At 41.7% G+C, this 13,900-nt stretch overlaps 1 protein-coding gene across 1 annotated transcript in view; it reads right to left on the bottom strand.

The window, feature by feature from the left end:
- Window positions 1–13,900, bottom strand: part of Smc1b (structural maintenance of chromosomes 1B) — an 82,634-nt gene that overhangs the window by 18,345 nt on the left and 50,389 nt on the right. The window contains 2 exon segments of the mRNA XM_017801026.2: window positions 1,392–1,490; window positions 11,755–11,908. Of these exon segments, the coding sequence (XP_017656515.1) occupies window positions 1,392–1,490; window positions 11,755–11,908 (253 nt within the window).

The raw sequence follows: 13,900 nt of genomic DNA, 5'->3' as shown, positions 1-13,900 counted from the left end.
TTGTGTTCATACTGAACCTACTTGAAAGGAAAGGACTTAAACTTTTCTCTGGCTAGACATTTCATGGCTTGACCTTGATCCTGTGCTGAAGAATTGGCAGGAGAGGACATATTCTAAAGATGGACACTTGTAACCTGCCTCAGCTGCCAAGACTGAAACCTTAGTTCATCTGCGGAATCTGTATTCAACAGGTGAGTAGAATGCAGGGACGGGAGCTGAAGCCTACCTCCAGATATATCAAAGGAAAGGACCCAGGGACAAGGAACTCTGTCAGACCCCTCCTAGTACTCAAGGGAGAGTACTAGTACTCAAGGAGAACCTTGAGGTCAAGGTCAGCTGAGTTACTTAGAGCAAGACTGTCACAAAAAAAGAAAAAAAGTTACCTATCTACTGATATTTTGTGATACTGAGATATAATCACTAGGTACTTGGCCTCATCCTCTTTCTAGGCTTGGAATTCCTGACACCTTTGGCATTTCCTGAGTGATGGGTGACAGCAAAACCTTCTGTTACTCACAGTGTTTCTTTCCACTGTTCTTGTGTTAACTTAAGAACTTACTCTCATAGGTGGGAACTGATTGCTGGAGGAATCCCTGTGATTAGAACTTTCTAATATTTGAAATATTGAGACCCACATATTGAAATATTGAGACCCACATATTTGGTGTTGGAAGCACTTGCCTATACAGGATTTTTTTTTTTTTTTGGTGGGGGGATCTTGTTTCTGAACATGTATTTGTGTGTGTGTGCACACATGAATATGATGTGTAGGCACATGTGGAGGCCAGAGGCTGATGCTGGGTGTCTTCTTTAGCTTCTTTCCTCCTCATTTTTGAGAGGGTTGCTCACTGAATCTGGTTCATAGACTTGGCTAGGCTGGCTGTCTAGCAGGCTTCAGGGATCTGCCTGTCTCTGTCTCCCAAGTGCTGGGATTATAGACAGCTGCCACCCTCAGTTTTCACATGGGTGCTGGGATCCAAATTCAGGTCACCAAGCTTAAGCAAGCCTTCACTGACTGAGGCATCTCCCCAGCCCATTTTGTTTTTTGTTTTTTGGAGACAGGGTTTCATGTATTACAACCTGACTTTGAGCTCTAGATCCTTCTGCCTCCACCTTCCAAATGCTGAGATTGCAAGTATTTGCTACCATCCCAGCCCAGAAGTTTTTCCTTTGAAAAAAATTTTAAAAATTCATTAGATCTACTACTACTACTACTACTACTACTACTACTATTACTACTACTATTACTATTACTACTACTACTACTACAGGGAGACTGTGTCTCAAAAAGACAAAAAAAAATCATTAGATCTACTTAATGCATACCATAAACTTAACGATATAAAATGATTCTGTAGTATTAAAAAGCCAATATTACAAGAGAAGTCTACCTTCAAATCCTCCCTGAGAGGGCTGTAGTCTACTTCAATGGAAGCTTCTTTTTCGTAGATATCCATTGTTGCCTGGGTACTTTCTGTTTCAGTTCCCAACTGAAAAACATGAAACACAGTGACCTTTCCCTTATCTGTTGCTCCTCCAGTCACCGGTTACCTCATTCAGATGAAAAGCCAACACTGTTACAGTAGTTCTCTCTTGACTTCATCATGCACGTGTGTCCTGTGCTCACTTTGCTGCACACACACAGCCTCCCCAACACAGCGGGAGTGAGCCACTCTCAGGACTGACATACTGCCCTCTACCTGTGCAGCTTCCCTCCTATCTGTGGCTGTAGGCGCCCCCTCCCCATCAATGCTCAATAGTCTGTTTCCTTTTATTGTTTCAGCACATATCAATATTTGACACAAAAATATGTTATGTGTCCCTTGTATATTGGTCTCTAAGCCACTAGAAGTTGAAGAGAGGATTTGGCATGCTGCATTCAATTCTCAGTGCCTGGTTCAATGACTGGTTCATGGCTCAATTTCAATACACAGTACACCCTCAAGACGAAAGGACTAAAAGAGGAGGAACCGTGCCAGGGCTGTAGCTTGGTTGGCAGAATGCTTTCCTATCCCTAGCACCAAGCATGGTGGTGCATACCTATCATCCCAGCACTTGGGAGGTGGAGGAAGGAGGGTCAGGAGTTCCATGTCATACACTACATAGTGAGTTCCAGGCCAGCCTGGTCTACATAAGAACCTGTCTCAAAAAAAAAAAATTTAAAAAGAGGAGCAAGCCAAGCACGGTGGTGCATGCCTTTAATCCCAGCACTTGGGAGGCAGAGGCAGGGAGATCTCTGTGAGTTCAAGGCCAGCCTGGTCTATATAGCGAGTTCCAGGACAGCTGGGGCTACAGGGAGACCCTGTCTTAAAAAAAAGACGCCCCCCCCCAAAAAAAAGAGGGGCAAATGATTGTTTATTCAACTGTTGTTTGGCTGCTGGAATAATATTGATCAAAACCAAAACTTACAGAAAGGAAAAAAAAAAAAACCCACTTTATTCAGGCTGGAGATGTGGCTCAGCAGTTAAGAGCACTGGCTGCTCTTGCAGAGGACCCAGGTTCAGTTCCCAGGACCCACACAGTAGCTAATAACTATCATTAACTCCAGTTCCAGGGGATCTGACATCCTCTTCTGATGTCCACAGGCACTGCATGCACAAGTGCACTCATGCAAGCAAAACACTCATACACATAAAATTTAAAAAGCTTTATTCTTCATTTTGTAGATGTCTCAGCTAAACTCAGTGAAACTACTTTTTTCATCAAGTATATGTTTTACATAACACATGTATTAAAACAGCTCAAATCAAATTGAATATATAATGTACAGAAGCTCTACATCTCATGATGGGCTTCCATGTCTTCACTTACATTAAATGTATGCATGGCAGGGCACAGTGATGCACACCTGTACCTCAGGGCAGGAGGCAGGCAGACTGAGGCCAGCTTGGGATACACAGTGGAGACCCTGCTCACAGAGAAAGAGAAAGAGGGAAGGGGACAAGAAAGAAGGTTAGCTTCCCTACCAGGCTAATCTGACTCTGTAGCTTCTTTCCCACACCCAACTTAGCATCTCCTTGAGACCCGAAAGAATGAGTGTGACTCACAGGACAACTTTTCTTCTATTTGAGGAACAGTCGAAAGGCTTATAGCTCTGGTTCCAGGGGACCAGACGCCCTCTTCCGCACTCATATGCACACATCCACACACATAATTAAAAGTAAATTTAAAAAAAAATATATATATATATTGGTCTTTTTGAGACAGGGTCTCCCTGTAGCCCCAGCTGTCCTGGATTCACCATATAGACCAGGCTGGCCTTGAACTCACAGAAGTCCGCCTGCCTCTGCCTCCCGAGTGCTGGGATTAAAGGTGTGCGCCACCATGCCCACATAAATAAATATTTTAAAGTAAATGCAGGGGAAAAAAATGAAGGGACTAGGGAGGGAGTTGTTGGCAGACTGCTTGCCTAGCATACATGAAACTCTGGGCCTGATTACCAGCACTACATAAATAGGCATGGTAGCATGGTAGTTACTACACTATCCATGTAATCCCAGTGGAGGCAAGTAGAGGCAGGAAGATCAGAAAGTTCAAGGCCATCCTTAACTACATAGCAAGTTTTAGACTATCCTAGAATACATGAGAACCTCACCCCTCAAAATAAAAGATGTATTATCCCAGTGTGGCTTGACCTACACGATATGGAGAAATATTTTTTTAGTCTTTTTGAGACAGGGGCTCCCACAGCTGGCCTGGATTCCCTATGGAGACCAGGCTAGCCTCAAGAAAGACTTTAGTTTTTATCAGTTTTATGGCCACAGTAGTACAGAGATTTCCAGTGTATCCTTCTCTCAATGTGAACACTCTGTACTGACAATGGTCCCCTACTGGAATAGAACATTTGTTATAATCAATGCAGCTACAGTGTCACATCAGTCAGTCAAAGTCCACATTACATTAGGACTTACCCTTGGTGTTATACAAGCTACAGGTTTATACACATGTATGACAACATATGTTCATCATAGTACGATGCAGAACAGCCTCACTACCTTTAACACTTCTTCATGCTCTACCTGTTCTGTAACTCCTGGTAATAACTGACCTTTGACTGTGTCTATAGTTTTGCCTTTCCTAGAATGTCATATAGCTGGGATCAAACATTATATAGTTTCCAGATTTGCTTTTACTTATTGTTGTGCATTTAATTTACATCTTTTCTGGTTTCATAGTTCCCTTTTCTCTAGTATTGGATAACATTGCATGGTCTGAATGTACCAGTTTATCTGTTCACCCACTCAAGTATACTTAGTCATTTTAAGTTTGGGGAATTATGACTAAAAGCAGCTATAAACATCCGTGTACAGTTTTTTGTGTGAACACAAGTTTTCAAGTCTTTTCAGCAAATACAAGATAGTGCGACTGTTGGATCATATGGTAAGAATGTTTAATTTTATAGGCAACTTCCAAAACGTTATCATTTTACATTTCTGCCAGCAATGGAAGACAGCCCCTGTTGTTCTATGTCCTTACATTAGTATCATCAGAGTTCTGGATTTTGACGTATAGTTGTTTAGTACTATTGCATTTTAATTTCCCTGAGAACTATGAAACAGAATATCTATTTGTCATCTATGTCTTCTTTATATACAGCGATGTCTCCATTTAGGTCTTACTAAATGGCCCATATTGTGGATCAGTTCTTGAATTTTGTTTCAGGGGCTAGAGATATAGTTCAGAAGTTCAGAGCACTGGCTACTCTTGTAGAGAAGCTGAGTTCAATTCCCAGCACCCACATGGCGGCTAACAACCTTAATATAACTCCAGTTCCAGGGGATCCGATATCCTCTTCTGGCCTCTGCAGGCTTTGCATAACATGGGTGTACTTACATACATGCAGGCAAAAACACTCATACACATAAAACAAAAATAAATTTAAATTTTGTTTTGTCAATGATCAAAATATTAGGTTTCATTATGATGTACACATATCAATATTTGTGTTCATGCTCGTTCTTCCTATAACCCTCTTTCCTCCTCCAACTCCACTGATTATCCCTCTTCCTTTATGTGGAATAGCCCCTATTATGTCATACATAATGTCATACATACATGTACATATATTCAACGTGCGAGCAAATGCCATGATATTTGTCTTCACATTACTCTTGCTTGCTTCCTGCTCTCCCTTTAGACCCCTGCTCTCCCTCATGTAGCCCTTCTTCATCAGACACATGATGCATATAAGAGAAGATATGACCTTTGTCTGGGTCTGGCTTATTTTGCTTAATGTCCTGATCTCAAGTTCCACCTATTTGCCTTCAAATGACATACCATTCTTCCCAACTGGATAAAACTTTATTGTGTGTATACACATTTTCTTTATCCACTCATCTGTTGATGGGAATCTAAGACTGTTTCCTTATATGAATAGTGCTAGTAAACACGGATGTGCACGTTCATCCGTGGCATGCTGATTTAAAGTCCCCAGGGCATATCCGTGGTAGTAGTGTTATCTGACCATATGGTTGTTCTATTTTTGCTCTGGGAGGAACCTGCACACTGATCTCCATAATGGCTGTACTGGTTTACATTCCCACCAGCACCATATAAAGGGTCCCTATATCACCAGTATTTGCTGTCCTTTATTTTATTGACTAAAGTATCTGTTCTGACTAAAGTATCAATTCTTGTAATTACCTGAGCTATTGGAATCCTTTTCAGAGTCCATGCCTCTGTCTCCTCTCCAAGCTTAAAAGTTGGAGGTCTCACATTAAGGTGTTTGAGTCTGAATTAATTTTTCTACAGTGATAGGGAAGTAGTTTCATTTTTCTACATGTGGACATCTAGCTTTCCCAGCACTCTGTTAAAGATGTCTTTTCTCCAATGTACGTTTTTTAGCTCCTTTGCTAAGTCAGGTAGCTGAAGCCACATAAGGCCCTCTGGTCTGTGTGTCTGCTTCTTTGTCAGCACTATGCTGTGTTATTACTATGGCTCTGTAGGGTTTTTCAGACCAGGCTTGCTCTTCCTACTTAGGATTGCTTTGGTTATTCAAAGTCTTTTATGCTTCCATATGAATTTTAGGATTTTTTTTCTAGATCTGTGAGGAATGTCATTGGAATTCTGATGGGAGGTATACTGAATCTGTACATCACTTTCAGTACTGTGGTCATTTTCAAAATATTAATTCTTCTGATCTATGAGCATGACAGGTCTTTCCATTTTCTGTCTTAATCGATTACTTTCTTTAGTTTCTTTTTCCCCCCCTTTGGTCTTTTTGAGATAGGGTCTCCCTGTAGCCCCAGCTGGCCTGGAACTCACTATGTAGACCAGGCTGGCCTCGAACTCAGAGAGATCCCCCTGCCTCTGCCTCCCAAGTGCTGAGATTAAAGGCGTGCGCCACCACGCCCGGCTTTCTTTAGTATTTTAAAGTTTTCATTGTAGAAGTTTTCTGCCTTTTTGGTTATGTTAATTCCTAGGTATTTAATTAATTTTTTTTTTTGGCCTTTTTGAGACAGGGTCTCCCTGTAGCCCCAGCTGACCTGGAACTTGCTATGTAGACCAGGCTGGCTTTGAACTCACAAAGATCTGCCTGCCTCTGCCTCCTGAGTGCTAGGATTAAAGGCGTGTGCTACCAAGCCTGGCCCTAATTAATTTATTTTTAAAAATTTAGTTTTAATTTGTGTGTATGAGTGTGTTGCCTCTATGTATGTAAGTATACCTGTGCATGCAGTGCCTGTGAAGATCAGAAGAGGGTGTCAGATCCCCTGGAGCTGGAGTTACAGCTGGTTGGTAGCTGCTATGAGAGTGCTGGAAACTGGACCTGGGTCCTCTCCATGAGTAGCCAGTGCTCTTACCCCCTGAACCATCTCTGCCAATCATTAGTTTATGTTTTGAAGCTGTTGTGAGTGGCTGGTCTTTTCTCAGTGACTTCATTACTGGTACACAGAAAAGCTTCACTGAATACGTTTTCTATGCCTTTGGTTTTCAATCTTTGCTCCTTCTTCACCCTATTAATTTTTTTCACTGTTTTTACTAGTATTATTTATGCATTTAATAATAACTGGGCTACCCAAATATGGGAAAAGTACCATGCACATTCAAATGTGTTTTATCATACAAAGAGTTTTTCTATTAGAAATAAACTATAAGCTACCAAGTTTTAATATGGACTTTTTCTTTCTTTCTTTTTCTTTCTAAAAATATTTTATTTATTGGAGCTGGAGAGATGGCTCAGCGGTTAAGAGCACTGACTGCTGTTGCACAAGAACTAGGTTCAATTCCCAGCACCCACAAGGCAGCTATGAACCATCCTTAACTCCAGTTCCAAGGGAATCCGAAGCCCTCTTCTGACCTCCACGGCACTGCATGACATGTGTGCACTTACCTACATGCTGGCAATACACTCATACACATAAAATAAAAATAATAAGTGAAATATTTTATTTATTTTGTGTATTGCATGCATGTAGGTAAGTGTACCCATGTTGTGCAATGCCCACAGAGGACAGAAGAGGCTATCAGATCTCCAGAAACTGGAGCTACGGACAGTTGTTAGCTGCCATGTGGGTGCTGGGATTCAAACCCGGGTCCTCTGTAAGAACAGTCAGTGTTCTTAACCGCTGAGCCATATCGCCAGCCCATAATATGGACTTTTTCATTAAGTAAGGTCAACTTCCTGTAATGAATTTGCAAATAACATCTCATGGCTAGACTACAGTAGTCACTTAAAACAAACACTTGTCCAGTCCAAACTTGCTGAAGCTCAGTAAATGGCGAGAATGGCCATTTTGCTACCACGGACCTTAACTCAGGGTTTTAGGCTCTCACTATCAATTACATTTTTATACATTCATTTACCACAAAAAAGACTACGGTAGAGTTGAAAGTAGAGAAAATTAGCTCTTGGTCCTCTTTTATGACTCATGTCCTTCTGCCTGCATTCCATCCTTCCTCACCATCTCATGTTTTCCTTTCTAAGTGCTACACTATACCCACACACCGACACTGGTTTACACACACACATTAGAGGCTATGATCTGTATGAGTGAGAGCATGGCTTTTTTTCTTTCTGCATTTGGGTCACCTTGCTCAATATACTTTCCAAGTTCATCCATTTCCCTGAAATTTTCATTTTTCTTTACAGGATAATATTCCACTTCACGCATGTACCACATATTCATTATCCATTCAGCTGCAGACAGGCATCTAGGCTGGTCCCATTGCTGTCTCTTACTTTTGGTCTCTTGGTCATGTTCCAGAGTTCTTGGGTGTTGTGATCATGCATATTTATCTTATTTATTGAAGTATGAATGCAGTGTTTTCTCAATACTGTTTCCCATCCCCAGTGTTCTTCCTGTGTTTGATACGGTCTAAGTAGTGCTTCCCACTGTTTTTTTCGTAATTTGACTGAAATGCTCACTTCTGATCTCCAGCTTCCTTACTGAATCCTGCACTCAGGTTCCTTTCTCTTGTACACTGCTGACTGTCCTCAATCTTGTGCCTGCTTGTTTCCTCTTTGTTAAAATTTTAGAAGTATATTCTTCTTAAAATTCTTGATTTATTTTTATTTATTTACCTATTAGTCTTTGAGACAGAGTGACTCTGTAGCCCCAACTGGCCTGGAACTCCCTATGTAGATCAGGCTGGGCTCTGGATTTCACAGATCTCTGCCTACCTACACCTCTGGAGCGCTGGGATTAAAGGTGCAAGCCACCATGCCTGGCCATTTTTAAGTGTATGAATGTCTGCACAAACACCACTTGCATGCAGTGCTTGAGGGGACCAGAAGAGGGTGTCAGATCCCTAGGAACTGGAGTTACACATATTTGTTAGCTACAAGTGGATGCTGAGAACCAAACCCAAGTCCTCTGCAGGAGGAGCCACTGCTCTTAACCACTAAGCTATTTCTCCAATCCCCCAAATCTATTTCTGTCTTTATTATTAGTTTGTAAAGCTATCCCCAAGCTCAGAAACCTTTTGCTGTCAATCTATTAACAAGCCCATCTAAAGTATTCATTTCTATTACAGTGTTCCTTTCTGGTCTCTTAAAATTCTCATTTCCAGTTGTCCATCTGCTCTATGTCTATTACCAGTTGAGTTTTTGCTTATCAGTAATCACAGTTGTCTTAAATTTTTGTCCCAATACCAACACCTCTACCCCTACCTAAGTTTAAGCCTGGTGTTGCTTCTGATACTTTCTGACAGCCAGCTATGCACTAAAAGAAGCTACTGTAAACAGGCCTCAGTAAGGACGTGGTGAGGTGCAGGAGGTGAGGGGCCCATGGTCCTGACTGATTACCGGTCTTTTAGCTTTTGTCCTTGGACTACCAATTCCAAAAGCTTTTCAGTTTTGTTTTCTCCCTTAGGTGAGAGCTGCCTGGAGTTGATTTCTGACACGAGGTAAGTTAACCTCAGATTAGGTTCATGAAGTAATTTCTCCAAAGGGGAGCAGCCCTTGTTAAGTGAGACTTGACGGTGCTTTGGGAGTACAATTTATCAAGGTGTGAGTTCCAGAGACTGGCTTCCCCTGGAGTTTTCATCTCCAGACTGGTCCCCAGCAGTTAAGAAATTATAGTTTTGGATTTCCACATGTGGTTCTGACTCCCCCATGTAGGTTCTTGCCCTCACAGTTGTATTCTCTGTATTTGGTTGTCTCCCACATCAATTTAGGGGCAGTGATTCCCACTGTGACCTCCTTTCTCTTTACCTATGGATCCAAAAAGTTACTGAGTTTTCATTCTGTTCAATTTTGTACTTGTTAGAATGGAGTGGTCACCTTCTTATCTTTTGGACCAGAAAGGAGAAACTCTCCTTTCTCTTGCTCTCTTGCTTTCTCATTATATACACATATATTATATGTTTAATTTTTAGACAGGATCTCACTATGCAGTCCAGGCTAGTATTGAACTCTTAATCTTCCTTCAGCCTCCCAACCCCTTCCATTAGGACTGTACATTCTTGTACCACTGTGCCCAGTTTAAAAGTCTCACTTTTCTTTTTAGATAATTGAATAGGAATTCAGCTTAACGAATGTATCTGCCTTGAAATACCTTGTCACAAAAATGAATGTCTTTCACACTAGTAAAGCAGCAAATAATTTTACATTAACGGTGGGCATGTTGGAGAACAATACTGAAGATTCACTAACTTGAATGAACAATGGAAGCAAGCCTAGGGGCCTGAATTCAGATCCCCAATACCTAGGTAAAAGCCAGGTTTGGCAGTGCAGGTCCGTAAGTCCAGTGCTGGGAGGTGGAGCAGAGACAGGCAGATCTGGGGGCCCACCGACCAAGCCCATCTAGCTGAAACACAAGCTCTATGTTTAGTGAGAGACCTGTCGCAAAAAACAATGCAGAGAGCAATAGAGGAGACATCCAACATCGAGCTCTGGCCTCCACATGCACAGGCATGGGCAGGTGCACTCACATACACATGCATATCACACACACGGAATATGATAAAAGTAAAATAAAAAGATTATCACTTCTTTAATTCCATTTGATAACAAAACTCTTCTAAAATGGTCTTGCCTTTTAAACAGGCTTTCTATTTCTGTGAGCACGATTTCCCGCTCCCACCAACTTTTTATTGTACCAGACTCCCTTTCCCCTAGTCACAAGAGTGGACACCCGAACCAGAAAGAGCCAATAAGAATTCTTCCTCAGGTTTTTTAAAGGCCGAGAGAGTTTTCTTCCACTACTGTCCACGTCCAGTGGCCCCGTTGTAGCTTTGTGGGGAAAGCTGTTCTGAGAGGGCAAAACCAACAATTACTGAGTAAAAACAGCCTTAAAGTGCCTGGACTGAGATGTGGGAGGCCACCTCTATTTTGGCCCATCCCCCCTTTAAGTTTTGTTTTTATTTCTCTGTCTCTGTCTCTCTCTGTGTCTCTGTCTCTCTTCTCTCTCTCTCTCTCTCTCTCTCTCTCTCTGTGGGGGGGTGTCTGCATCTGGGTATGCCATGTACATGAGGACGTCTGCAGAAGCCAGAAGAGGACATTAAAGCCCGTGGAGTTGGAGTAACAGGGGGTTGGGAGTCACTGGATGTGGGTGCTGGTGACTAAACTTGGGTCCTCAGGAAGAACAGCAAGTACTCTTAGCCACTGAGCCATCTATCCAGCCCCATTTCCTTTTTTTTTTTTTTTTTTTTTTTGTCTTTTTGAGACAGGGTCTCCCTGTAGCCCCAGCTGTCCTGGATTCACTATGGAGACCAAGCTGGCCTTGAACTCACAGAGATCTGCCTGCCTCTGCCTCCCAAGTGCTGGGATTAAAGGCGTGCACCACCATGCCCAGCTCCCATCCCTTGTTTAATGGGATCATAGAGCCATTTGAGTTGGACTTATGCCCCAAGTTGGGTCCAGAAAAGGGTTTTCTCCTTTCCTTATCTCATATCCAAAATGTTATCTCTGCCAGAACAGAGAAAAGGACCTTTTGTTTCTGTCACACCGGGATTATGCTACAAGAAGCTGTTGAGAGAAGCTGAGTTTTACCAGCACTTCACTCTCAAGAATCCAAAATAACTAAGCTGTAGAGCAGACTAGAAAGGAAAGAACTATAATTCTTTGATTTCTCTTGGATATTTGCTATAAAGGAAAGGAACTGCAGTAGATGCCATAGAGGTAAAGGAGCACTGATTAGAGGACAAATCAGAGAACTGTACAAAATGCCTAGTCCTTCGGGATGACAATGATCGCTGCCCTTTGGCCATCCTGGGCGCTACAGGGACTATAGCACTAGGGGAGGACTAGGCAATCAAAAGACATAACACTAAGCTTGGCACAACTGCACAGATTTAAATCACTTGCTAGAATACCTCCACTTCGGTTATGTCTTCCAGTGACCCCAACAGAAGAAGGATTTCGATGTCTTGGACTTTGCAGTCAAGCAGCAGGTTATGCTTCTCCAGTCGCTTCTGTTCCAGAGAGCCCTGGATGACTACCATTTCCTTCTGTAATTTTCCCATTTCCCTGTAAATGAATAGATATGAAAAGTGAGTTTACTCATTATCCAAATGCTATATTATAAACCTACATGAAAAATTATTTTCCTGTGAGTGCTCTAAGTGCTAGAGTTCACAATTTAAATATTACCACTCCTGACAGAGACCATCAATGTAGAGAGTCAATCCAAGAGAACACGTTCACTAACTGTTTCTGCTTTAATCAAAGCTGGCAAAGACGCACTGTCCTTGGAGTTACCGTAATTATATTTTGAGATAAAGTTATGCTACAGAACCCCACTTAACTTAAAATTCTGGGTTCTCTTGCCTCACCTCCTAACTGCTATGATTACAGGCATATGCCATTTATTTACTGTCTGTTTGAGTCCTTTTTTAGACTCTTTGTAGCCCCAGTTGGCATGGAATTATGTAGCCAGGCTGGCCTCAATCTCACAGAGATCTATCCAGTGGCCTCAGCCTCCTGAGTGCTAGGATTAACAGTTTGTGTTGCCACACCCAGCCCTTATTTTCTTTCTTTCTTTCTTTTTCTCTTTCCTTTCTTTCCTGCCTATCTATCTATCTATCTATCTATCTATCTATCATCTATCTATCTATCTATCTATCTATCTATCTATCTATCTATCTATTTATCATCTTCCTTCTATATTTTATCTACCTATCTCTATCTCTCTATCTCTAAGTCTAGTTTATTTTTCTTAACACAATGCTCTCCAATTCCATCCACTTTTCTGCCATATGACATGATTTCAATTTCAGGGCTGAATAACAAGACAATGCTTTGCGTCTGTCTAGCACATTCTTCATTCATCAGTTGATGGACACCTTTGGCCCTTATTTTAAAACCTACAATTTAAAGAGAACCTGCATTTCTCTTTCACGTAAGCTGTATCTTTTAGCCTAAAACTAGGAGAAAGACATTAAAAAGACAAGTATCAGGCAATCACTGCATTCCTAGCAATCTGGTTTCTATTACTAAAGTAATGCCCTATCTGAAAATGAGGGTTTGAGGCTTACCACTGAGATAATTGTGGACTTTCAATAGGACCCAGAAGGACAAAAAGAGAAAAAGAAAAATGAGAGGATACAGAAGGGAGCAAGGAAGGGAGAGACCGAGGTTTTCAAGAATATGAAGAAAAGCCAGGCATGGTGGCACACACCTTTAATCCCAGAACTCCAGGGGCAGAGGCAGGTGGATCTTGGTAAGTTTGACGCCAGCCTGTTCTATGCAGAGTTCCAGGCCAGCAGGGCTACACGAGAACCTGTCTCAAGAACATAAACAGACAATCATGAAGGGAATTTATACTAAATGTTAAGTTACAAAGTCAGAAATAGAACATTTCAATCCTACTAAGAGTAACAGACAACTTTCTGGCTATATCTGAAGCACTAAAGGTCTCTGGATAGTAAGGAGAACTGTGACCATGCCAAGACATTCATCAAAGAAAGGAGGTCATGGTCACGTCACTCACAAGCAAGCAGATATCATTTTGATAAAAATCAGCTGACTGAGGGCTTCGTTGTTGTGATGGCAACTCCAAGGCTTGTCAGGTGCCAGACACCATCTTAAATGCTGTCAGGTATTAATTCATTCAATCCTTACAAATATTTTGGGGGTCAGACATTTTATTATCCTGATTTTGCAGATTCAGAAATGACGGTCCCGGGATAAGGAGAGGTGCTGGGATGGCCCCCAGGCAGCTGGCTCCATTCTATTGCCTCATTTTCTGCTATTTCACACAGACAGAAAGGAAATCTCTGGATGACCGAAGACGTCAACCAGTGTCAAAAGGGATTTAGGGTAAAGGACTATGCACAGGTTCACATTTTCAGTCACCAAAAAGAACATCACTCTAATACCACCTCTTCTAGTCTCCCCCACATTAACTATTCAGAAGGTGGTGTGTGGGACCAGAGCAACAACAACAACAACAACAAAAAAAAAAACAATTCACACAAGTTGATAATAAATATCAAACTGAAAGTACAAGATTAAAATACT

This window comes from Nannospalax galili, unplaced genomic scaffold (assembly GCF_000622305.1).
Source record: "Nannospalax galili isolate Female #2095 unplaced genomic scaffold, S.galili_v1.0 scaffold180, whole genome shotgun sequence".
Lineage (NCBI taxonomy): Eukaryota > Metazoa > Chordata > Mammalia > Rodentia > Spalacidae > Nannospalax > Nannospalax galili.
This window is presented reverse-complemented; position numbering and strand designations above follow the sequence as displayed.